Source organism: Zophobas morio, unplaced genomic scaffold (genome assembly GCF_036711695.1).
Source record: "Zophobas morio isolate AGI-343-1 ecotype UQ-CSIRO unplaced genomic scaffold, CSIRO_AGI_Zmor_V1 ptg000003l, whole genome shotgun sequence".
Taxonomy (NCBI): Eukaryota; Metazoa; Arthropoda; class Insecta; order Coleoptera; family Tenebrionidae; genus Zophobas; species Zophobas morio.
The window spans coordinates 105,286-129,714 of NW_026972108.1; the positions used below are offsets into that span (position 1 = coordinate 105,286).

At 40.3% G+C, this 24,429-nt stretch overlaps 6 protein-coding genes across 10 annotated transcripts; 2 read left to right on the plus strand and 4 right to left on the minus strand.

The window, feature by feature from the left end:
• Positions 1–96: 96 nt before the first annotated feature.
• Positions 97–23,247, minus strand: LOC135133092 (serine-rich adhesin for platelets-like). 2 transcript variants are annotated; one of them, XM_064061363.1, is made up of 5 exons: positions 22,272–23,247; positions 1,088–1,131; positions 928–1,038; positions 781–859; positions 97–738 (listed from the first exon to the last, which is right to left on the minus strand). In XM_064061363.1, exons 1-5 carry the CDS (start codon positions 23,018–23,020, stop codon positions 207–209), a joined length of 1,515 nt encoding a protein of 504 aa, XP_063917433.1. In that variant the 5' UTR covers positions 23,021–23,247; the 3' UTR covers positions 97–206. The 2 variants fall into 2 exon arrangements, with proteins under 2 accessions (XP_063917433.1, XP_063917426.1); XM_064061356.1 differs by having other exon boundaries at positions 97–859; positions 22,272–23,245.
• LOC135133185 (peritrophin-1-like) lies at positions 1,917–2,998 on the minus strand. The gene is made up of 5 exons (XM_064061487.1): positions 2,880–2,998; positions 2,637–2,831; positions 2,553–2,582; positions 2,287–2,505; positions 1,917–2,239 (listed from the first exon to the last, which is right to left on the minus strand). The coding sequence occupies exons 1-5, from the start codon at positions 2,929–2,931 to the stop codon at positions 2,010–2,012; spliced, it is 726 nt and encodes a 241-aa protein (XP_063917557.1). The 5' UTR covers positions 2,932–2,998; the 3' UTR covers positions 1,917–2,009.
• On the minus strand, positions 3,190–6,177 carry LOC135132938 (probable chitinase 10). Its single transcript, XM_064061160.1, has 12 exons — positions 6,074–6,177; positions 5,832–6,026; positions 5,488–5,784; positions 5,374–5,439; positions 5,126–5,326; positions 4,670–4,741; positions 4,429–4,623; positions 4,347–4,376; positions 4,082–4,300; positions 3,811–4,035; positions 3,509–3,757; positions 3,190–3,459 (listed from the first exon to the last, which is right to left on the minus strand). The coding sequence occupies exons 1-12, from the start codon at positions 6,114–6,116 to the stop codon at positions 3,251–3,253; spliced, it is 2,001 nt and encodes a 666-aa protein (XP_063917230.1). The 5' UTR covers positions 6,117–6,177; the 3' UTR covers positions 3,190–3,250.
• Positions 6,520–7,413, minus strand: LOC135133245 (peritrophin-1-like). Of its 2 annotated transcripts, none has more exons than XM_064061584.1 (4): positions 7,113–7,413; positions 6,833–7,037; positions 6,740–6,784; positions 6,520–6,689 (listed from the first exon to the last, which is right to left on the minus strand). In XM_064061584.1, the coding sequence occupies exons 1-4, from the start codon at positions 7,140–7,142 to the stop codon at positions 6,619–6,621; spliced, it is 351 nt and encodes a 116-aa protein (XP_063917654.1). In that variant the 5' UTR covers positions 7,143–7,413; the 3' UTR covers positions 6,520–6,618. The 2 variants fall into 2 exon arrangements, with proteins under 2 accessions (XP_063917654.1, XP_063917648.1); XM_064061578.1 differs by having other exon boundaries at positions 6,833–7,030; positions 7,079–7,412.
• On the plus strand, positions 7,766–9,261 carry LOC135133201 (endochitinase-like). Of its 2 annotated transcripts, XM_064061509.1 has the most exons (11): positions 7,773–7,973; positions 8,028–8,063; positions 8,114–8,302; positions 8,353–8,379; positions 8,431–8,457; positions 8,514–8,537; positions 8,598–8,621; positions 8,687–8,710; positions 8,763–8,795; positions 8,846–8,902; positions 8,953–9,261. In XM_064061509.1, exons 1-11 carry the CDS (start codon positions 7,937–7,939, stop codon positions 9,159–9,161), a joined length of 687 nt encoding a protein of 228 aa, XP_063917579.1. In that variant the 5' UTR covers positions 7,773–7,936; the 3' UTR covers positions 9,162–9,261. The 2 variants fall into 2 exon arrangements, with proteins under 2 accessions (XP_063917586.1, XP_063917579.1); XM_064061516.1 differs by lacking the exon at positions 8,687–8,710 and having other exon boundaries at positions 7,766–7,973.
• On the plus strand, positions 12,896–13,655 carry LOC135133218 (peritrophin-1-like). Of its 2 annotated transcripts, none has more exons than XM_064061543.1 (5): positions 12,896–13,003; positions 13,049–13,081; positions 13,129–13,305; positions 13,349–13,372; positions 13,423–13,655. In XM_064061543.1, the coding sequence occupies exons 1-5, from the start codon at positions 12,961–12,963 to the stop codon at positions 13,620–13,622; spliced, it is 477 nt and encodes a 158-aa protein (XP_063917613.1). In that variant the 5' UTR covers positions 12,896–12,960; the 3' UTR covers positions 13,623–13,655. The 2 variants fall into 2 exon arrangements, with proteins under 2 accessions (XP_063917613.1, XP_063917621.1); XM_064061551.1 differs by having other exon boundaries at positions 13,129–13,299.
• Positions 23,248–24,429: the final 1,182 nt, after the last annotated feature.

Below are 24,429 nucleotides of genomic sequence, written 5' to 3' on the forward strand. Positions count from 1 at the left end.
GATTATGGTACGATTAGTATCTAATCGATGCGTTTGTTTTGACAAAACCGGTTTTTGCTGATATTAGGAAATTTGTGTGAATGAAACAGCTAAAAGTGATTTTCAGGGTTTATTTTTTAACTACTGAACTGACACCGTTCAGATTTGGTACCACCTTAGTACTAGTAGCATTGTAAAATGTAAAACCAAGTACTACCAGTTGGATCCTAATTTAGAGTGATATTTCCCGGGGAGGTTCCATTGTCGATTGGCCAAACTGTAGTAACGTTCCAGGAAGTTGAGTTCGTTATTGGGTAAATTGTAGTAACGTTCCAGGAAGTGGAATTTGTGATTGGGTACTCTGTAGTAACATTCCAGGACGTCGAGTTGGTGATTGGGTAAGGTGTAGTAACATTCCAGTTAGTCGAGTTTGTGATTGGATAAGCTGTAGTAACGTTCCAGGAAGTGGAATTTGTGATTGGGTACTCTGTAGTAACATTCCAAGACGTTGAGTTGGTGATTGGGTAAGGTGTAGTAACATTCCAGTTAGTCGAGTTTGTGATTGGATAAGCTGTAGTAACGTTCCAGGAAGTGGAATTTGTGATTGGGTACTCTGTAGTAACATTCCAGGACGTCGAGTTGGTGATTGGGTAAGGTGTAGTAACATTCCAGTTAGTCGAGTTTGTGATTGGATAAGCTGTAGTAACATTCCAGGAAGTGGAATTTGTGATTGGGTACGGTGTAGTACCATTCCAGGACGTCGAGTTGGTGATTGGCCAAGCCGTAGTAACATTCCACGAGGTGGAGTTTGTGATTGGCCAAATCGTGGTCCCGTTCCAAAAATTCGTGGCATTCGTAGTTGGAGAAACTGTTACGTTACCTAAAAAAGTACTTTAAATTCCTTCTGACCTCCCCTAGTTAAAATCTTTCAAAAAATTACAAAATTACCTTCGTCATCGTCGGTTTTTTCGATAATTTGGATGGAGATAGCCACATCTCCGACTTTGATATCTTCCTCAACTCTGATCTCTTTTGCTGTGGCACCAAATGCCAGACAAGCTAAACAAACCAAAAATATTCAAAAATTTCCAGAAGCTAGAATACTTACAAATTAGAATAAAAGCTGCAAGAACCTGGTTTGTGGTCATTTTGTTGTGTTGGTTGCTTCCAAACTGATTTGTAGAATTTCAAAAACGCTTTTTATATTAAATTTGGAATAAAGGATTGAGTACCAACGTAATTCTTTGTTGACAATCCGGATGTGCCCTCTTTGATGACAATCGTTTTGGCAAGTCATTGGTGATTTATCAGACTCAATCTAGATATTTGGAAAATGAGTCAGCTTTGTTTGTGGACACGGACATACCTCTCACAGCGCAACAATGACTGAAAGTGTTTTGAATTTAGTTCTTTTGAAGAATAAGTTAATGGTTTTGACTATAAAAGAATTTTGTTGGTAGTTTTTCAAATTTATGATGACTTTCAAAATGTAGACAGTGCGATAAAAACTTAGGTGAGTCACTTCTGTTTCATTGATTCTAAAGGAAAAAGCCCATCGAGATAAAGTACAATTAGAGTTAAAATTACATTTTAAACACTTAAAATTTTTGTCAATATATCTATTGCATATTTTTTTGTATTTATTTTTTTATTCTAGTCATAGTACTAACCCTTTTGTCTTTTATCTCTTTAAAAATAAATATTTAATTTTTGGTTGAAAAAACAAGGTAAATACTATATTTCCAACAGTCAATGAAATTGTTTCCACCTTTGTTCGGAGAAAAACACTCGAGATAAGGCGATCATGACACTAAATCGTGCTAAATCACATTTATAAGTGGGTATTAACGCAAAACAGATCGATAATTAAGTTCCATAAAGATGATGGATGCATCTCTTGTAGTACCCTAATTATATCGAGAAAAATTGATAAACAGTTTCTACAAAAAAGCTTTATTTTTAGTACTTATTAGTAGTTAACAAAATTAACATTGATGGATATATCCGGTAGTACCCATTCGTCGATCTCTTCACACTAGCACAGTACTATTGGTACAAAATGCCCCGGGGTAGTCACACTGATTGGCTTCTTGGTGCCACCACAACCCCTCCGGACAGTCTTCAAGGTACAATTTCCCGTCCGCGCACTCCCAGTACTTAGTGCAGTCCCCAACCACTGGATAGAAAACAGGGTCGTCACCAGTACCAGTACAGTCGGGTTGTCCTTCCTGGGTGGTGGGCGGCGTGAGCGTGGAAGAAGCTGTAAAACCGTACTACAGTACCTGGTAGACGAAAGGTACTACTTACTAGTGTAATCCGTGCAATAATCGCCGGGATAATCGCACTGGCTTATCTCCTGGTGCCACCAAAGCCCCTCTTCGCATTGAAAAAGGTAGTAGTTGCCTTCGAAGCACTCCCAGTACTTGTTACAATCGCCCGGGAACGGAAAATAGATCAGTTCTTCGGACGGGTACGGACAGTCGGGTCCCGGAGGAAGCGAAACCGTCGTATGGGTACTATACGTCGCTGAAAACACCCATCAAGCAAATTTTCTTAAAAGCGACGGTACTTACGTGGATTCGGGTTCGCAGTAGTCGAAGCAACTGAAAACATTGTTTAGTTTAATGTACAGATAGATAGTACGGTGAAGTACTTACAAGGATCACAGTTGGCAATCGAAGGCGTGTCGCACTGTTGCAAAGGGGCATTAAACTCAAGCCCTTCGGGACATTCCATTACGTATTTTGTCCCGTCGTAGCACTCCCAGTAGACCGAACAGTTACCGTAGTACGGGTACCGGGTGACGTGGTCCGACGGGAACGGGCAAAAAGGGTCCGGGGTCCATTGTGACTCTGCAGTTTAAATTAGCAAAGTATAGCAAGTAGTACCAAAGTACTTACGGCAAAAGCCAGCACACAGGGCGAAAATCGCAACAAAAATTTCGTTCTTCATGGTGCAGTACTCTGGTCACTGATGGCACCGAAGTGTGAAGAAGTGCTTTTATACGAAACTCATCTACTGATAGCTTTTTATTGTCCGATCAAGTGGTACAACATTTTGTGTACTTCGATTTTCTTATCTTATGTTGATAGGTACATCCGGTAGATTCTGCAATCAGGAAAGATGGTACTTTATCACGTGAAGAATTCGCCTTCGTGTGATTTCTAAGTTCTTGGTACCACTACTGGCTTACTAAATAACAACACCGTGTTATAAAAAAGCCACAACGATCTTTATTATTAGTACTTTTACACTATTACAGTTAACAAAATTAACACTGGGTACTATTTTGACAACAATCAGATTCCTCGGCAGGTACGCATTTCTGGGTATCTTCGTCATAGTACAACCCTGTGGGACATTCTTCCTCGTACCATGACCCATCTAGACACCATACAAACAAATGGCAGCTATTGGGGTCCGGCAAGTACGAACTACCTTCCTCTTCACACTCCACCAACGGAGTAGTAGGATTTGTTGCTAAAACCACCCATCAACACCTCCTTGTACCAAATTACTTCAAACTTACTCGGTGTAGTACCATCGAAGCAAAAGTCGCCCGGGTACTCACACTCCGATGTGTTCGGATCCCACCACAACCCATCGGGACACTCGTACAAGTACAAATCTCCGTGGGTACACATCCAGTACTTGGTACAATCCCCAGGGTACGGATAGAAAATTTCGTCGGTGCTGCTACCATCACACGTTGGAGGTGGCAATGTGGTTGGCGGTGGTGTCCATGTGGGTGTCGACCAGGTAGAGTCCGTCGGTATAGCTACAATAAAACCAGTAAGTAGTACCGTACTTACCAGTAGTGGTACTACTGACTCGAATTGGTACAAAAAGCTCCGGGGTAGTCACACTGATTGGCTTCTTGGTGCCACCACAACCCGTCGGGACAGTCTTGAATGTAGAGTTTGCCGTCTGCGCACTCCCAGTACTTAGTGCAGTCACCATAGTACGGGTAGAAGACGGGGTCGTCACCAGTACCAGTACAGTCGGGTTGACCATTATGGGTGGTGGTTGAAATAGGTGGTGTCACGGTGGGGGTGCCTACAAAACCATGCTACACCTATTGCAGTCAAAAGGTACTACCTACCAGTAGAATTGGTGCAAAAATCTCCCGGATAGTCACACTGACTGATCTCTTGGTGCCACCAAAGACCATCAGGACAGTTATATAGATAGTGGTTACCTTCGAAGCACTCCCAGTACATGGTACAATCTCCCGGGTACGGGAAATAGATCAGTTCTTCCGATGGGTACGGACAGTCGGGTCCCGGAAGATGGGACACCGTCGACTCAGTGGTGTACGTCGCTGAAAACTACCATCAAACAAATTTTATCAAACTAAAGGTACTTACGTGGATTCGGATTCCCAGTGGTACTAGCAACTAAAAACACAACATTTTATACTTGACTAGATAGAAATAATAAAGTACTAACAAGGATCACAATTGGCAATCGACGGTGTGTCGCACTGTTGCAAAGGGGCGTTAAATTCGAGCCCTTCTGGGCACTCCATGACGTACTTGGACCCTTCATAGCACTCCCAGTAGACCGAGCAGTTACCATAGTAGGGGTACCGAGTCACGTGGTCGGACGGGTACGGGCAAAAAGGGTCCGGCGTCCATTGTGCCTCTGCGAACTTAATTAACCAAAACCAAAGTAGTACCGAGGTACTTACGACAAACACCAACGCATAGTGCGAAGATCGCCACAAAAATTTCGTTCTTCATGGTGTAGTGCGCTAGTTCAACTGACACCGAAGTGCGAAGAAGTGCTTTTATAGACAATACTCATCTTGATAGCGGTTTCTATTATTCGATCAAGGTTGCGCGATAGTGGTACTACATTTCTATTTCAAGATGTTAAAAATAGATTCATTGATCTAGAAAAATGTCACAAGAGTGTACTTTGACTTGGTGTTATCGTCGAGTGTTCTGCGAAAGAACTGGTACTGTCGGTACCGATTTCTTCTAAGAACTCTTTTTGAGTGTTATTCTAATGGGAGGTGCTCGAATAGTTTTTTTGATGACGTCAAAGTTTGATAAAAACTTGACATTGACGTGTAATCAAGAAAGAATTTGGTAGTTCTTGTCAACAACTTTATTGTTTTGGAATATTGTACTACATGAGGTTTAGTTTTGGCAGTAATCTCCTGGTTGTTCACACTTTGTTGCTTCTTGGTGCCACCATTGGCCTTCAGGACAAGTCAATAAATACTTGTTTCCTTCGAAACACTCCCAGTACTTGGTACAGTCGCCAACCACCGGAAAATAGACTGACTGGTCGTTAGGGTTTGGACAAGTTATATCGTCAGGATTTGGAGTAGTGGTAGGTCCTAAAATTACAAAGTTGGTACTAGATTTTACGACAATAGGGTCGTACCTGATGTAGAAGTGGTAGACGTTGGAATTGTAGGTGTTGGTGTGACGGTACTTCCTTTAGTCGTTGCTAAAAAATTACCGAGTTAAGAAAACAAAGTCACAAGGCAGTACCTACTCGAGATATTGCAATAATCCCCTGGATAGTCGCACTGAAGTACTGCTTGGTTCCACCACAAACCGTCAGGACAATGGTACATGTAGGAACTCCCCTCGAAACACTCCCAGTACTTAGAACAGTCTGCTATATCAGGCAAATAAATAATGTCTTCGGAATTGGGACACTGCGGATAAGGTCCTTCAGTTGTAGTACCACTATCAGTCGTAGTTGAGCTTGTGGTGGTACTACTTTCCGTGGTGGTCGTCCTAGTGGTAGTACTTCCCGTACTTTCGGTCGTCGTGGTCGTCGAAATATCTACAAAAATCGTCAACTAAGTACCACACACTCTGATTTTGTCTTACAAGGGTCGCACTGTGCCACCTCTGGAGAAGCACATTCGCTGGTTTTGGAGTCAAATTCTTGCCCAATGGGACACTGCACTAAGAATTTGGAGCCTTCGAAGCACGCCCAGTAGTACGAACAGTCACCATAGTAGGGGAAATTGGTGACTACCTCGGATGGGTAAGGGCACAAGGGATCGGGGGTCCATTCCGAGTCTACAAAGTCGTACTAAGTTAAAATTTTCGCCAATTAAAGTACTTACAAGCCAGATAAGCCAGAACACTAAAAATCACGTATTTGAACATGGTAGTACCGTGGAATGTGGCTTTGTATTAGAAAAACTATTTTTATAAAAATGACGCGGTGATAATCCTAATCTGGGCGCAAAAGTAAGTCAAGATAATTCTAGAGAGATTTAACTAACTTGACTTTGAAATAACCTACACGTGGAGAAGTTATCCAACTATTACTAAATGTAAAGTACGACTTTGGTACTAATTTTTTATTTAAAAATTGTTATTACAAGCGAACGTTTATTTTCCTGGAGGACAGTCGTACTCCAGGCAGCACTCTGACTCATCTACCCTGACACAGTCCTTTACCCTATCCGAAAAGTACAAATTTGGGGGACAAGTAGTGAGTCCCTCGGTTGTTGGGGTTGTGGGCGTTGACTAGTCTATCGTTGTGGAATTGTCACAGTACGACCCTGGATAGTCACACTCGCTGATTTCCTGGTGCCACCACAACCCATCTGGACAATTGTACAAGTACCCATTCCCGGCGAAACACTCCCAGTACTTAGTGCAGTCACCTAGGTACGGGAAGTACACAAGGACACTGCGGATAAGGACCTCTTGTACTACTTGCAGAATAAGTACCTAAGAACACATTCGATTAGTTTTAATCAAGTACCACCCCCAAAACGTACTGTCTGTTGATCCTGTATGGTCCGGATTACCAGTGGTGGAAGCCCCTAAAACAAGTCTTACAAATCAAAAAATTCATCGACGGTACCACCTACAAGGATCGCAGTTTGCAATGGACGGAGTGTCACATTGTTGTAAAGGTTCGTTGAATTCGAGTCCTTCAGGACACTCCATTATGTACTTGGCCCCATAGTAGCACTCCCAGTAGACGGAGCAGTTACCATAGTACCGGTACTTGGTCGCGTGGTCAGGGTATGGGTACGGACAAAACGGATCGGGAGTCCATTGAGCATCTAAAAACTTTGTATGAACTATTAATAGTTTCGTATTTCAGTACTCACAACAAACAAAGGAAAAGAGTACGACCAATCTTACAATGGTTGTGGAAATGATAAAGTCCTTCATTGTGACACGCAAGTACTACCTCACAAAATTGGATTGTTTTTATATTAGCCAATGGTCTTATCGGTTTTTTGTGTCAACAGATCTATTTCGAGAACTGCGAAGATGTCTTTTAGTATCAATTTAAGAGTACTTAAGTGTCTTGTTTGTGGCGTCAGAAATTCACGTGAAATGTATGGGTGCGTTCGAACAAACAGTCAAAACAGTATTGTCGAAACAGTACCGTTTCAAAGTTTTATTTAGTCGTACCGGAACGAGGTTTAAAGTAGTACTGGCAGCACCTATGCTACTAGAAGCTTTAAAGCAATATTCAGAAAAACTAAATGAAAATAAAGATGTTATTATTAATTTTATTTATTTATTTACTAAACCTTGTCCTGGGTACTACAGCTTCACTCAGCAAAAAATTTCTCAACTTCAGATAAAACCCTTGACTTGTTGAGAGAAATAACGCATCACCTTATTCTGTCTTATCAATCAGTTGCGTCATAACACGAAAATTCACCTATGTGGTGAGTACTACATAAGTTACGACGATGAAAAAAATAAAACTCTCCAAACGCAACGACAACTTTAACCTTGATACCACAATCAAAATTAATGCTGTGGATTTAAGATTAATCCGTACTAGGAGAATATTGACGTATCTGTCACGGTACTGCTTGATAATCTTCTCACAATTAATTCCGACCAGGATTATGCCAAGATGGATTAATAAAACATCGATTTTCTATATAAATAGTTTTACACTTCCTTTATTGCGATAATTGTTAACTAAGTCTTACGAAACTAAAACCATGTTCACGGTACTATTTTCATGTATTTTTGTTATTGGTAAGTGTTATGGTACCACTAGTACTAGCAAAATATACTTCATGGTTTGTTTAGCTGCACGCGGCAATTCTCTACCCACGGAGGGATCCGGTAAGTACTATTTATATTTCAGGTTCGTTCCGACTATTCTGTTTCTGTAGACGTTCGTTGGACCCCAGATCCAGATTGTCCGTTTCCGGCACCTGAGGGCATTATATATCTTCCAGTACCAGGGGACTGTTCTAAGTTTATAGAGTGTGTTGACGGTTTTAAGTACGAATACCAATGCACTGATGGGTTATGGTGGCACCCAGCAGCCGAAACCTGTGACTATCCAGGAGATTACTGCGGTAGTACCGTCGCGATTTAAAACCCAATTTTACTAATAGTTTCTTTTTAGTACATTCACCCACCAACCCAGAACCAAGTTAGTACTACTTAAATATTTTATATCGTCACTAATTTTACATAATTCTAGCACCTACACCTACAGAGGCGCCGAGAAGTAAGTACCTTTGATGTAGTACCTGTTGTAGCACGTACTAACTGATTGAATTTTAGCAACAACGACGACACCCGAAAGGAGTAAGTCGATTATATAAAGTACGTTGCGGTACTACCAAACACTTATAATTTCTCTTGCAGCAACCCCTACGACAACTGAACCAAGTAAGTAGTGTGTATTTTACAACCATACGTGTTTTTTGTTTGGACACTAATTATGTTGCTTGCAGTAATGTGTGAAACTACCATAACAAGTAAGTACTCGCCAACTTGTAGTTTCAGTACTACCAGACAATGTATTTTCAGCAACACCTAAACCGTCCACCTCGACAACAACTAGTAAGTACTTACTATCTTTGTAGTTACGTTCTGCTACATCAACATTCTAGGTACCCCTGTACCCCACACCACGACGGAGCACACCTCTACGGTACTAACCACCACTCGTAAATCCTCACCCCAATTTGTGTTCCCTTAGATGAAAATTTTCTTTTAGTCAAACCCGGACATGGATCCGACCCCAGATGTATAAACGAATCGATGAACTACTGGTCACACCCCGTTCACTGTCACATGTATGTGGAATGCTACCAAGGCGACTCCTACGAAATGGTTTGTCCACAAGGACTGTACTTCTCGGAGGAGCACAAAAGGTGCGTTAACTCCGACGAATCAGAATGTTGCACCAGCAGTACCAAGTGCTAGTAATTCCACTCAAGAAACAACTATGGGACCTCTTCTATATTTTTATACATAAGTGTCTACTATTGATGTAATACTATATAATATACTTAGTGTTAATGTGGGTTTTTGTTTTAATGTCGTGTGGAACCCAGGGAACACCTTCTGGACCCCTCTTTACAGAGGGTACTACATGTACATAAATCATTTTTTGGTCTACAAAACCCTTTCATGGACTTTCATATTTAGTATCCAACCATCAGAATGCAGAACTTTAGAGAGAATGAATAACATTTCCACTAGATCCAGACACCATAGTAGGGTACTACTAAAATGAATTCGGGGTCAGTGTACTTCTGCTATGTTAATACCGCACTCAGACTTAATATGTCAAATTTAATCCATTGGTGGAAAATTTTGCAATCACTGAATGGATCAAGGTACTATCTCACGTCCCGCGATAAAAAATTTTGAGTGTCGGCTTTAAGCAGGATTATATAAAGTCTGTTTGACACCTTTATCTTCAACCAAAGGTACACTGATTTTGCTTTGTTTTGGTACTTATTCTACATCTTTTGCGAAAAGGAGAAGACTGTCTACGGTACTACTTTTAAGTACGTAATGGTTTTATTTTGCTCTGTTTACACAAATTTATTTTTGTAGGTGTTACCAGGTTAGATTATCCGTTTCCGGTACTTGGTCAAATTATATATCTTTTAGTACTAGATTATAATCATTCAATTATCATTTACAGTACACAGATTGTGCTGGCGGCGTTAAATATGAAAACTAAGTAGTACTCTTATTGAATCTGATATTATAGAACTGTGTTTTCTTCAGGAGATTAATGTGGTAGTACCACCTAAGGATTTTAGACGCAAAGAACATTTAAATTTACTGATTAATAATGAATAAAATTAGTGTCATTTTCTGTTATTCTTGCATCTGCATCAATAAAGTACTTGCTGATTGTAGTAGTACTATTCATATCAGAATATTTTCAAATTCACACAAACACCTTCATAGTACTGAAACTGGTACGCATCCAGTTCGAAATTCTTTCAAATTACTTCAAAAATTCTTTCAAACTACTTCAAAAACCAGACAAAAGCGATCCCCGAGATTTTTTCAAATCACTGCAAAAGCAAGACAAGGGATCTTCAAGATTTTTTCAAACTACTTCAAAAACAAAATAAAAGGGGTCTCTGAAAGTTTTTAAAACTACTTCAAAAACTAGACACAAAGGGTCCCCGAAATTCTTTCAAATTACTTCAAAAACCAGGCACAAGGGGTCCCCAATGTTCTTTCAAATTACTTCAAATACCAATCACACGAGGTCCCAGGAAATTTTTCAATTTACTGCAAAAACAAGACAAGTGATTCTCAAAAAATAAAAGGGATCCTCGAGATTCTTTCAAACTACTTCAAAAACCAAGACAAAAGAAGTCCCCGGGATTCTTTCAAATTACTGTAAAGGCAAGACAAAGATTCTCAAGTTTTTTTCAGACTACTTCAAAAACAAAATAAAAGGGGTGTCTGAAACTCTTTCAAACTACTTCAAAAACTAGACGCGAGAAATCGACGACATTATTTCAAATTACTTCAAAAACAAGGTCCAAAAGGGTTTAAGAGATCCTTTTAAACTACTTCAAAAACAAAACCCAAGGAATCCATGAGATTCTTTCAAATTACTTCAAAAACCAGTCACACAAGGTCCCCGGGAATTTTTCAATTTACTGCAAAAACAAGACAAGTGATTCCCAAAAAATAAAGGGGGTCCTCGAGATTCTTTCAAACTACTTCAAAACAAAGACAAAAGAGGTCTCCGAAATTTTTTCAAATTACTGCAAAAGCAAGACAAGAGATTCTGGAGGTTTTTTTAAACTACTTCAAAAACAAAATAAAAAAGGTCTGAAATTGTTTCAAACTACTTCAAAAACCTGACACAGGGGGTTCCCGAGACTCTTTCAAACTACTTCAAAAACCTGACACAAGGGGTCTCCGAGATTCTTTCAAATTACTTCAAAAACCAGACACAAGGGATCCCCAATGTTCTTTCAAAATACTTCAAAAACTAATCACACGAGGTCCCCGGGAATTTTTCAATTTACTGCAAAAACAAGACAGGGGATTCTAAAAAAATAAAAGGGATCCACGAGGTTCTTTCAAACCACTTCAAAACCAAAACAAAAGAGGTCCCCGAGATTCTTTAAAATTACTGCAAAAGCAAGATAGGAGATTCTCAAGATTTTTTCAAACTACTTCGAAAACTAGACACAAGGAGTCCCCAAGATTCTTTCAAATTGCTTCAAAAACCCATCACACGAGGTCCTCGGGAATTTTTCAATTTAGTACAAAAACAAGACAAGAGATTCTCAAAAAATAAAAGGGATCCACGAGATTCTTTCAAACTACTTCAAAACCAAAGCAAAAATGTCCCCGAGATTCTTTAAAATTACTGCACAAGCAAGATAAGAGATTCTCAAGATTTTTTCAAACTACTTCAAAAACCTGACACAAGGAGTCCCCGAAATTCTTTCAAATTACTTCAAAAACCAATCACACGAGGTCCCCGGGATTTTTTTAATATACTGCAAAAAACAGGTTTCCGAGAAATTACTCCAAAAGTAGGATAAGGAAATTTCAATTTTTTCAAACTACTTCAAAAATAAAACAAAATGGATCCCCGAGATTGTTTCAAGCTACTCCAAAAACAAGACAAGGGATTTTCAATTTTTTTCAAACTACTTCAAAAACAAAACAAAAGGGGTCCTCAAGTTTCTTTCAAACTACTTCAAAAACCAGATATAAGCGGTCCGCGAAATTGATTCAAGCTACTTCAAAAACTAGATACAAGGAATCCCCGAAATTATTTGAAACTACTTCAACAACCAAATACAAGGGTTCCCGAGAATCTTTCAAATTTCTTCAAGAACAGTACACAGAAAAATACCCGAGATTCTTTCAAATTACTTCAAAAACCAGATACAAGAGGTCCCCGAGATTTTTTCAAATTACTGCGAAAGTAAGACAAGGAATTCTCAAGATTTTTTTCAAACTACTTCAAAAATAAAACAAAACGGGTCCTCAAGTTTCTTTCAAAGTACTTCAAAAACCAGACACAAGGGTTCCCCGAGAATCTTTCAAATTGCTTCAAAGACAGGGGCGGATTCAGCCACCTGGTAATAAGGAATTTTTCGGAAACACCAGTAGCATTGGTACCGTAGTACACCAGAACACCGGTACCCGAATCCAAATTTTATATATTATGTTGGTTCAGCAGGTCCCATCCTAATTTGGTGGCAGATCTTTAAGTTTAAGTTTATTGTGACACAAATACTTCTACAGTACGAACAACGTAAGTACCAAACGTGTACCATCTATACGTAGAATGCTGCGAAGATAGTTCCTGCGAAATAACGGATACTTCATGACGTAGTACCCATGGTTCTGTATTCCTTTATACTCTAAACTTTCTTATCATTGATAAACTAAAACCGACACACAGGTACCACCTTGTAAGGTCGCAATTTAAAGTGTTTGGACCTTGGAAATAATGCATTTAGAGCAATTAACAAGGCAAGCCGACAATCTAAAGTATTTGTTCGACTTTAGCAATACATTTAAAAATAACATTGGAGAAACCCATAACAATGATGAAAGTCGTACTTCTGAACACCCGATACAATCTCAGCTTCTTTATCATTTTTATGCAATCACAATCTGAATGAATCTTTGTAGTAGATGGGATTAAGATTATGATTTTTTTGTCTATATAAAGCCTCTCAGTGCAGTTTTTGGCAGTCAGTACCCAGCCGTCAAAATGAATAAATTCATTGGTTTGATCACAATCTGTGCCGCTTTAAGTAAGTGTGGTACTTAAAAATTTCCAATTGATAACGTTTTTGCAGTTGCAGGTGGTTCTGCGCAAACGGATCCATCAGGTAAGTACCGAGTTGAAACTGAACCCATTGTAGAATTGTGTCTTTAGATGCCTGCCATGGTCTTGATCCAACGCAGACCATCTTCCTCCCGGTGGCGGGCGACTGTTCCAAGTACATTCAGTGCTTCAACGAAGTCGGTACTCTGTTTGAGTGCTCCGAGGGTTTGTGGTGGCACCCAGAAATCAGCGACTGCGATTATCCCGGATCGTACTGCATTGGTACTAGTACTAATTCGATATGACCACGTCTAATTGTGTTTCATTTCAGATGGTTCCACGACCCGTAGACCATGTATTTCGTTGAATTTTTCCTCGGTTCGTTTTTCTAGTTTTGTGTTTCAGCTCCTGGCCCTGATCCCAGATGTGTGGATGGGAATACCGCGTACTTCCCGCACCCTGCGTATTGCAATAGGTACATAGAGTGCATGAACGGCTTCTCCTACGAGATGGAGTGTCCAACAGGTCTCTACTGGTCAGATATTAAAAAAGAATGTGTCAACGCCAACCAATCCGAGTGTTGCAACCATAGTTCCACCTGTTAGAAAATTTAATCAAATAAAGTTGCTATTGTGAAATCAGTTGACTTTATGTCGCAGTAATCCGCCTTTCATTATCCCCATAAAACTTAATTAAATCTGGAATGTCTAGATTCGCGATCAAAGTTTTAGAGGAAAAATTACGGTTCGGCTAATCCGATATTAATGCGGTGCTTGTAAAGGGGTTTGTGGGCAATTGTGGGATTTATGGGCGCTGGAATCGAAGAGGCTGTAAACAAATCTTGGCTTCTGATTAATTCGAGATGGTGCCGGGGACGATAAGTGACAATAAATAGTTTGATGGAGTGGTGGTTGCGAAATGCCGGAGTTTCATGGCTGTTTGACTTTGATATTTGTTTTTAATTGATTAATTCATTAAAAATTGAGTCAATGTTTGGTTTAGCGATGTGTGGGAAACGTGCGCTGGCTGCCAAATTTATCGGTATTTGATAACAAGCTGTGTTTCTTCGGTGTTTGCCCAAACAGAATTATTTACAGGGCTACTGTTATATTATTGTTGGTTTTATTTTTTGCACCGAAAATATTAAATCTCGTGGAAGCCTTGAAATTCTGAATGGAGTAAACAAGTCTAATTCATTTGGAGACTTGTCCCTCACCATTTACAGGGGGTTGCTAGAATGTATGGAAACCATGTTTAAAATGGTACATTTTTGTAGAAAAGTATCGATTTTGCAATTAGGCTCCGCCCCTTGGTTTGACAACGAATAAAAAAATCATCACAATTGAGACAGGGCGGGTGGGTGGGGCTTATATTTAAACTTTTTTTTCTTAATATAAACAGCCATCTTTTCATAACAAAAAACTTAAAACATGGTTAAAATGGTATTTGCAAGAAATAAGGATTTTGCAATTTTACAAATTTCCATTTTAAACATGTTTCAAGTTTCATGTTGTGAAAAGAAGTCTACACATTTTAAAACAAAACGGCAAATTGTAAGCCCCGCCCACCCACCCTATCTCAATTGTGATGATTTTTTTTATTCGCTGTGAACCAAGAGGGTGGAGCTTATCTGCAAATACTTATTTCTTTATAGGAAATTAAAAACATGTGTTTAAATATCGTGTTGTTCAAAGAATATTATCTATAATAAGAAAAAATAACAAAATATAAACCCCGCCCACCCACCCCATCTCAATTGTAATGATTTTTATAATCTTAGAAACATAAAACTCGTCTTAATATATATAGTATTCTTTGAATCGCACGATACTCAAAAAGATGTTTTTAATTTCTCGTAAAGAAATAAAGATTTTGCATTTAAGCTCCGCCTTCTTCGAACAGGACGAATAAAAAAATTATCACATTTAAGATAGGGAGGGTGGGCGGGGCTATTTTTTTTTTTTTTTTTAATATACATAGCCCTCTTTTTACAACAATAAACTTAAAACATGCTTAAAATGGTTGCAAGGAAATATGAATACCCCGCCCACCCGCCTATCGCAATTGTGATGAATATTTTTATTCGCCGTGAACCAAGTGGGCGGAACTTAACTGCAAAATATGTATTTCCTTACAACACGAAACTCAAAAACACGTTTTTAAGTTTTCGTAGACAAATAAAGAGTTTGCAGTTAAACTCCGCCTTCTTGGCTCAGGATGAATAAAAAAAATCATCACAATTGAGAAAGGGCGGGTGGGCGGGGCTTAAATTTTCCCTTTTTGTCTTAATATGTGTAGTCATGTTTTCACAACAAGAAACTTAAAACATGTTTCAAATGGTAAGTTTGTATAGGGAAATATCAATTTTGCAATTAGGCTCTGCTCCTCGGTCTGAAAACGAATGAAAAATTCATCACGATTTAGATCGAGACAGATAATAAAAAAATCCTCACAATTGAGATAGGGTGGGTGGGCGGGGCTTATATTTTGCTATATTTTTTTTTAATATACATAGCCATGTTTTCACAATAAAAAACTTAAAACATTTTTGCAAGGAAATGTGGATTTTGTAGTTATGGGATGGAGCCTAATTGCAAAATCGATATTTCCTTACACAAATTTCCATTTTAAACATGTTTTAAGTTTCATGTTTTGAAAAAAAGTCTACACATATTAAATCAAAACGGCTAAATATACTCTCGCCCACCCGCCCTCTCTCAATTGTGATAAATTTTTTATTCGCTGTGAACCAAGGGGGCGGAGCTTAACTGCAAAATATTATTTATTTACAAGAAATTAAAAACATGTTTTTAAGTATCGTGTTGTTGAAAGAATATTATGTATATTAAGTATAAACCCCGCCCACCCACCCTGTCTCAATTGTGATGATTTTTTTATTCTTAGAAACTTAAAACACGTTTAAAATGGTAAATTTTTGTCAAGAAATATGGATTTTGCAATTAGGCTCCTCCTCTAGGTCTGCTAACAAATTAAATTTTCATTACTACTTAGATCAGGGCAGGTATGGGTAAGGCTTAATCTTTGGCTCTAATTTTTTCTTAATATACATAGTGATTTTTGTATAACACGATATTCAAAAACATGTTTTACATGGTAATTTCTTGAAAAGAAATAATAATAATATGAATTTTATATTTAAATTCCGCTCCTTTGGCTCTCGACGATTAAAAAAAATCATTACAATTGAGTTGGAGCGGGTGGGCGGGGCTTATATTTTGCTTTTTTTCTTGATATACATAGTATTCTTTAAACAACACGATACTCAAAAATATGTTTGTCGGAATACTACTTAATTAAAACACGTATTAAAAATAATAATGGGGTTTATTCGTTGAGGCTAACAAGGGGATGATGTTTGTCACTTCAGCGATAAAAACACAGTGCTTCCAGGCTCCAGTACTTCCAGTCCCGTGTCCCATGTTCCCATTTCCGACCCAATACGAACTCGTCCGAGCCATGGCGGTATTTTCATCCCTGATTCCGCTAACACGGCCTTTCCTGACGAACGAGTGTCCCACTCGGTTGGAAACTGGGAGAGTACCTGGAATTTCATCTACTCAGAAAACATCGCACTGATTATATGTAATATTAATTTATAATTTTCAAAACTGAGCGTTTCAGGTACTGCGCCTTGGTAGTTTAACCTGTAAATAATAATGTGAGTTTGGCCAAACCGCATTAATAAGCTTAAAGTAACTTAACTAACCATGGTTATTTAACCTTAACAACACGCGCTTCCAGTACGTTCAAGCACCTATACCCGTACAAGCCACAGGCCATATGCGCTACCGGTCCAGGCTTCCGCAAGACCAGCACATTACGTGCCCATGCAAGCTCTGGGACCTAGCTACATATTAACCGGTTATGCGCTACCGGTCCAGGCTTCCGCAAGACCAGCACATGACGTGCCCATGCAAGCTCTGGGACCTAGCTACAAAAACCGCCCCTGCGCTACCGGTCCAAGCTTCCGCAAGACCAGCACATTATGTGCCCATGCAAGCTCTGTGACCTAGCTACAAGGTACCCGGCCAGGCTTCCGTACGTCCGGTAAGACCAGTGCCCGTACCAGCGCAACATACGTTACCTACGTCGAGTAGCTAACCCAGGGTTTAATATTTTCCAAACCCGCCACTCCGACGTATTTTTTCTGACTCCGAATTGCCCCAGGGATGTCGCTAATCTCGAACCGGTCATGGTCCAGTAATTTGGTCACTCGAAATGGACCCCTCCACTTGGGCATCAGTTTCTGGCTTGATCCTGTGACTGGATTACACTGGACCTTCGTCATTACCAGGTCACCGACCTGATACAAATGACCTTTTCTTCTCCTTGCGTCAAACCGTTCTTTTCGTTTTCGCTGATCTTCGGCGATGCGGGTAATAATTTCCTCTCGGACCTTTGTAACATCAACTGGATCGGCCGCAGCATTCACAACCCTGTTGGGTCTGACGCGGAAACCCATTAACGCCTCGCTTGGTGTTACTCCCAACGCAGAATTAACGCTCCCATTCAGACCCAACTGAATATTCGCCACATTTTGATCCCATTGATCGTCATCCACTTGTGCACCCATTGTTGCCATGGATTCGAGGATTGTGCGATGGTACCTCTCCACCTGTCCATTTCCTCTAGGCATGGCCGTCGCATTTAGATGCTGGATGATCCCCTTTTCATTACAAAACTGTGTAAATGACTGACTGGTGAAAGCGGTACCTCGGTCACTGATTAGTCTGTGAGGTACTCCAAAAATCTTTAGAACTTCCTGAAACACCTTGAGTAAGTAACGGCTCTGAGTACTTTTTACAGGATAAACGAGAATAAATTTGGTAAATGCATCAATTATTGTAATAACATATGTATTACCAGATTTGGTTTTAATAAAAGGGCCCAAGTGATCGGCATGTACTGTAGGAAAAGGAACGGGTAATTTGGGGATAGGGTGAAGAAAACCCTGTTTCTTACCAGTCGGACTTTTAAAGAAGACGCAATCGAGGCAGTTTCTTACATATTTCTTAATAAATCGTCGCATATCGTTAAACCAGTAAGTGCGCTTTATTAGTTCGTACGTTTTTTTCAAAACCCAGGTGACCGATATCATCATGATGAAGTCTTAATAATTGGAATTTGATTGTTTTTGGAATTACCCCACGGAGTCCCCTAGCAGTTATTTTATAGACTTTCCCACCTTTTAATGCATATTCATTAAATATCTCTGAATGTTCGGAACGGTCACCTGTTTCGAGAATGGTTCGAATATTGTGGATATTTTTATCGGACTGCTGTGCGGCGAGTAACCAGTCATCTTCCGCCATTGTTACCAAGCAAATACTCTTTTCAACCGCCAAATTACGGCTGAGTGCATCAACATGTCGCATATTTTGATTCCCTTTGTGTTTTATTTCCAATTGGTACTCGCTTAGTGCAATAATCCACTTACTGATGCGATTATTTAATTCATTTTTAAGGAATGCGTGTCGTACTGCAGCACAATCAGTTATGATGGTGAAGTTAATGCCCAGTAAATAATGTCTAAATTTTTTTACGGATTCAACTATAGCTAACGTTTCTAACTCAAAGGAATGGAAACGCTCCTCATTAGGACGTGTAGTGCGACTGAAGTACTCGATCACGTGTTCGTTTTTATCGACTACCTGAACGAGAATGCCTGCGATTCCCAATTGACTTGCATCCGTATATAATTTAGTTTCCAAGGAAGCATCAAAAAGTTTTAGAATAGGTTCTGCTACAAGTAATGATTTTAAGGACAGAAATGAATCGTTTTGGTCTTTATTCCATGTCCACTGAGTATCCTTTTTCAGTAATTCACTAAGAGGTTTGCTTTTGAATGCATAATTTGGAATATATTTACGAAAATAGCCTGTGAGACCTAAAAACTGACGTACCTACTTCATGAACAGTAGTTGGGGTTGGAAATTGTTCCACTGCATGGATTTTACGAGGATTAGGTTTAATTTCAGAATTAGATACAATGTGGCCAAGATATTCAATTTCTGTACTGAGAAAGAAACATTTGGAGAGACGAAGAGTTAATCCATTTTGTTTAAAAATTTCCAAAACCTCTTTGAGAACACTTAATGATTCTTGGATCGAGTGTGCGGGAATCAAGACATCATCTAAATATACCAACACCTTGGTGAATCGTAGCTGTCCCAGCGCCATATTGAGCATTCGTTGAAAAACGGCAGGCCCATTGGTCAGACCAAACGGCATGCGCAGGAACTTATAATGACCGTCTTGGGTTACAAACGCTGTTAAGGGAATAGATTCGGGGGCCATCGGGATTTGATAATATCCAGAGAGAAGGTCTAAGGAAGTGAACCACTGATAACCAGAAAGCCTGCTTATTTGATCGTCAATAAGAGGAATCGGATATTTGTCTTTGACAGTAATACGATTTAATGGTCGATAATCAATACATAACCGCCAGTCACCTGTTTTCTTTGAAACGAGGAGTGCTTGAAAAGCATATGGGGAATTTGATTCTCGAATGATGTTGTTATCGAGTATTTGGCGAATAAGTTTACGAATGATGTCTCTTTCAGGTTCTGGATACCTTCGAGGACGATATGCAATAGGTATCGTACTCGTCACGTCAATTTTCACATGGGTCGCACTTGATTTTCCTATTTCTCGTATATCATCAGTTACGCACATTGGATAGTCATTTAATAATTCTACTAATTGGTTGACGACTACTGAATCATCAACTCCGATATTGAATTGATGTGTTTCTATTTTATTTATATTGCAAACTTGGAAGAACTGTAATTTATGTCTTGATTTGATATAGGAAATGTCTGATAATTCGGTAAAATTTTGACCTATTAACACATCAACGCCCTGAACACATTTGTCTACCACCAATAATTCAAGATTCTTGCTGATACCATCGAGAATTACGTCAACATGTATTGAGTGGGTGACTTTGATGCGAATATCACCAAACGTTTTTAGGATAACATGAGGACTACGTTCGAAACTCATTAAGTCAAGTGCCTTTGCTCTGGATTCTGTGATTAATGAGACCTCACTACCCAAATCTACGTAACACTTATGAGCTATATTTTTAATGATTATGGTTTTAAAAAACTTAAAATTACCATCGGCTACGCTTATTATGTTGATATTTTTATGTTCCAAGTCGGTGAGTCAGGAACGACTTGAGGGAAAATTATCTTTATTACCCGGGCAGTACCTTTTGGTATGCCCATATCCCTTGCAAGCGAAGCAGCGAAGATTGACACGTGCGTCGTGGCCCTCATGTCTATTTTTAGACATATATGAGGCGTTCTGGCTCATTTGCGGAGTGGTTGTTTTGCTGGGGCGCGACTTTACAATGGATGTTATGGGGGTGTCATTGACACTAGACGAAGAAATCCCATGTTAGATTTCGTAAAGAGTCAATCAAAAACAGTTCAGCAAACAATACTTTTATATAAGAATAATACAAGGCAGCGTCTCACATTCGAGAGACCAAACATAAGACTGACTCATTATGCATATATCGCACATATCCGCCAACTTGGCCTTCGACACATGGATCATATTTCTCAGATCGGCGCCAGGGGTAGACGAATGTGGGCGTCAATTAGAGCAATTCGACAAGAACTCTAACAGTCGGCCATGCTGCAGTAATGGTCTGTCCTCAGACCATCATTAACAATTATGAGGATCTGAAACAAACGACCAACTACTTACTGAAAACACTTGCCTTACTTGTGGTTATGAACCCGACGTTTAGCCTTGTCCATCTCAATCCATCCCTCGGACAGTTGAGCCTGACAATCAGCCACGTCCCCTTCATGTTCCACAACTTGTGGTTATGAACCCGACGTTTAGCCTTGTCCATCTCAATCCATCCCTTGGACAGTTGAGCCTGACAATTAGCCACGTCCCCTTCATGTTTCACAACTTGTAGTTATGAACCCGACGTTTAGCCTTGTCCATCTCAATCCATCCCTTGGACAGTTGAGCCTGACAATTAGCCACGTCCCCTTCATGTTTCACATTACTGTATCTTCAAGCCATAAACCCGGTACTGCATCATGCCCATCTCAATATACCTCTCTTAGGTATTTGAGCCCAACATGTTATCATTACCCCCTTCATTTAGCTTTCTGTCAATAGTCCGTGAACCCGGCGTTTAAACATAATGCCCATCTCAGATTACCTCAATAAATAATTGAGCCTGACACTTGATAACACCCCCTTCACTGATAGACTTCTTTTCAACCACTGAATTTCAACTCACCCTTCAGTGAGATCCAGGGTTTGATTTTGTCCTCTGCTACCACAGTGACATTAGCCAATGCCTTTACAATTCGGAAAGGCCCCTTGAATTTTGGGAGAAGTTTCTTGCTGTTCCCATCATTGTTCTGCCCAGTTATGAGGACCAAAACGAGGTCTCCTTCTGTATACTGCTTGGCAATGGTCCTGCTGCGGTCAAATCGAGCCTTTTGTTTCCGCTGGTCTTCAGTAATTCTACTGCTTATCGTATTTCTCAGAGCTTGCAAGTCCAAGCGATGGAGATTCTGCGCATCACTGACAGCAATACTTAATCTTGCATTCGCTGGGTTTCTCGGATGATAACCTGCCAACACTTCAAGAGGGCTAACACCTGTAGCCTTGTTGACAGTACAGTTCATGGCGCTTTGCACTTGTTTCACAACGGTGTCCCATTTGTCTTCGGGGAGCCCAGCAGCACTAGTAGCGATAGCACTCAAAACCGTTCGATTATACCGCTCGCACTGACCGTTCGCTCGCGGCGTGGCTACAGCGTTTAAAACGTGAGCGATACCGTATATTTGGCAAAACTTTTCAAAACTGGCGGCAGTGAAGGCAGTTCCCCTATCAGTAATCACACGTTACGGAGCACCAAATAAATGTATCAGATCAACCATCTTGTTCATCTGGCCATGACCATACAGCATCTTTCTTCGTCAATCGTGTAAGAGGTTCTACTAATCGTGCGTAGTTTTGGATTAACTTGCGGAAGTATCCCGACAGCCCCAGAAACTGTCGAACTTCTTTACTATTTTTTGGACGTTTCATTCGGACAGTTTGGTTTTAAGTGGCCAAACTTATTGCATGAGTGGCACTTCAAAATCGTCTTGGTACAATCTCGCACTCGATGTGGACCGCCACAATTAAAACACGTAATCGTTTTGGATAATTCGGATGACGTGCTCGGTTTAAGATTTTCAATCCTGACCTTCTGTTTATCTTGAAACCGGCGCGAATCACTGGTATCGGATTTCGGTACCGCGACAGCGGCGGCGGTTGCGTCCCCCATTGTGTTCAAGTACGCGTACAAAGCATTCGCACTAGCATGACGTGCCGACCCCACTGTACGAGCAATATTATTGTCTGTAATGCCGCCAATTACTGCATCGATCAAAAATTCATCTGGGATTTTCAACTGCAAAGCTTTCAATTTGGATAGTTTTTGGAAACAATAATCTCCAAGGTTTTGACCTGGTGTTGTTTCATAATTAGCAGCATCTTTTAACAATAGCGAAAATGGAACGGACTTACTAAATTGTTCAATAAGAGAGAGTTTCAGTTTCTTCCATGTTGCGTCGTACTTGACACTTTCGTCGTACCATTGACGTGCGTTACCCAGCAAACGACTTGGGATGAGCCGGATAACTGCATTATCATCCCAGTTGTAACGGCGGGCCAGATTGTCGACTTTTTCCACCCATTTCTTCACAACTGCTTCAGGGCGTGTTGGATCGAAGATTGGAATTAGGTTTTCGTCACCTGTCCGGGGCGTAGATGTCGTTGATCGGTGTCTTTTCAGCTTTTTCACCTGACGCTTCAATTTTTGCACTTCTCTTTTTGACACTACACTCGAACTCGAACTCGAAGTCGAACTCGAACTAGAGGTAGACCTCGAACGCGAACTCGTGCTCGAACTCGAAGTACTACCGCGTCTTCGCTTTTTAGTGTTATTTGGCATCGTACACTAATTAACTACTAGTACAAGGGTCTCTAATCCCACTTCTGACTTGTTAGATTTCGTAAAGAGTCAATCAAAAACAGTTCAGCAAACAATACTTTTATATAAGAATAATACAAGGCAGCGTCTCACATTCGAGAGACCAAACATAAGACTGACTCATTATGCATATATCGCACATATCCGCCAACTTGGCCTTCGACACATGGATCATATTTCTCAGATCGGCGCCAGGGGTAGACGAATGTGGGCGTCAATTAGAGCAATTCGACAAGAACTCTAACACCCACTTACGGGATGTTTTCTTATCGCATCCAACGATTTGAAGTGCGTCGCCAGCACATGCGGTTCTTTAATGCCAGCCGTTTCGACCGCAAATTTAATTTGTTGGTCATCTATACCCCCCATTATCAAGTTGACCTGATCTTCACCCGACAGAGGTAATTTTAATTTATGGATCAATGATAACTTGATAAACACATACTCATAAAGTGTGTGTTTGGTACTAGGTCTGCACTGCATCATGGCCTGCAGAGCTTTATGCAGGTCTCGTTTCGGCCGAAAATTCTCTAATAACATAGCCCGCCACTCAGCCCATGTAAATAATTTTGTTGGCAAACCTCGGTACCAATTTTCCGCCGGACCACGGAGTTTACCTAACGCCAAATGAGAAGTCGTAGCGTCATTCCAATTGTAGAGGGTAGCAAATTCATCAACCGCGTTCAACCACTCACCAACGTCGTCATTCAGAGGGTTAAATTCGGCAATTACATTATTTAAAATGGACGTACTTAAACTTACTTGCTCGTTCCCGGTATGCCTGCGTAATTTACCTGCCATCCTGTCCATACCTTGAGCAATTGCCTCGGACAGATCCGCCACTGACATTGAAACGGTGGTGGTTCCGCACTCTTCCCCAGAACGACGTCCGTCTAGCGATTGACGCCGTGCTAATGGTGATTGCTCCTCTACCTGTCGCCGTCTATTTCTTGTTGACGACGGCGATCTTGGAGTACTGCGTCGTCCAACGCATCTAGCGTCCTTCTCCTGAGTCGACCGACGCCGACGCTCGCTACGACTACGGCGTCTTCGACGTCCATCGTCATGCTCGTCCATGCTACGTTGACGTGATCGGAAGATTCGTGGCATTTTTTTTTTTTTTTCAATTAACTATTCACACACTAATTAATACACTAAAACGGACACTACTAAACTGTTCGCCGTGGAAGAAATCCCACTTCTGATGTCGGAATACTACTTAATTAAAGCACGTATTAAAAATAATAATGGGGTTTATTCGTTGAGGCTAACAAGGGGATGATGTTTGTCACTTCAGCGATAAAAACACAGTGCTTCCAGGCTCCAGTACTTCCAGTCTCGTGTCCCATGTTCCCATTTCCGACCCAATA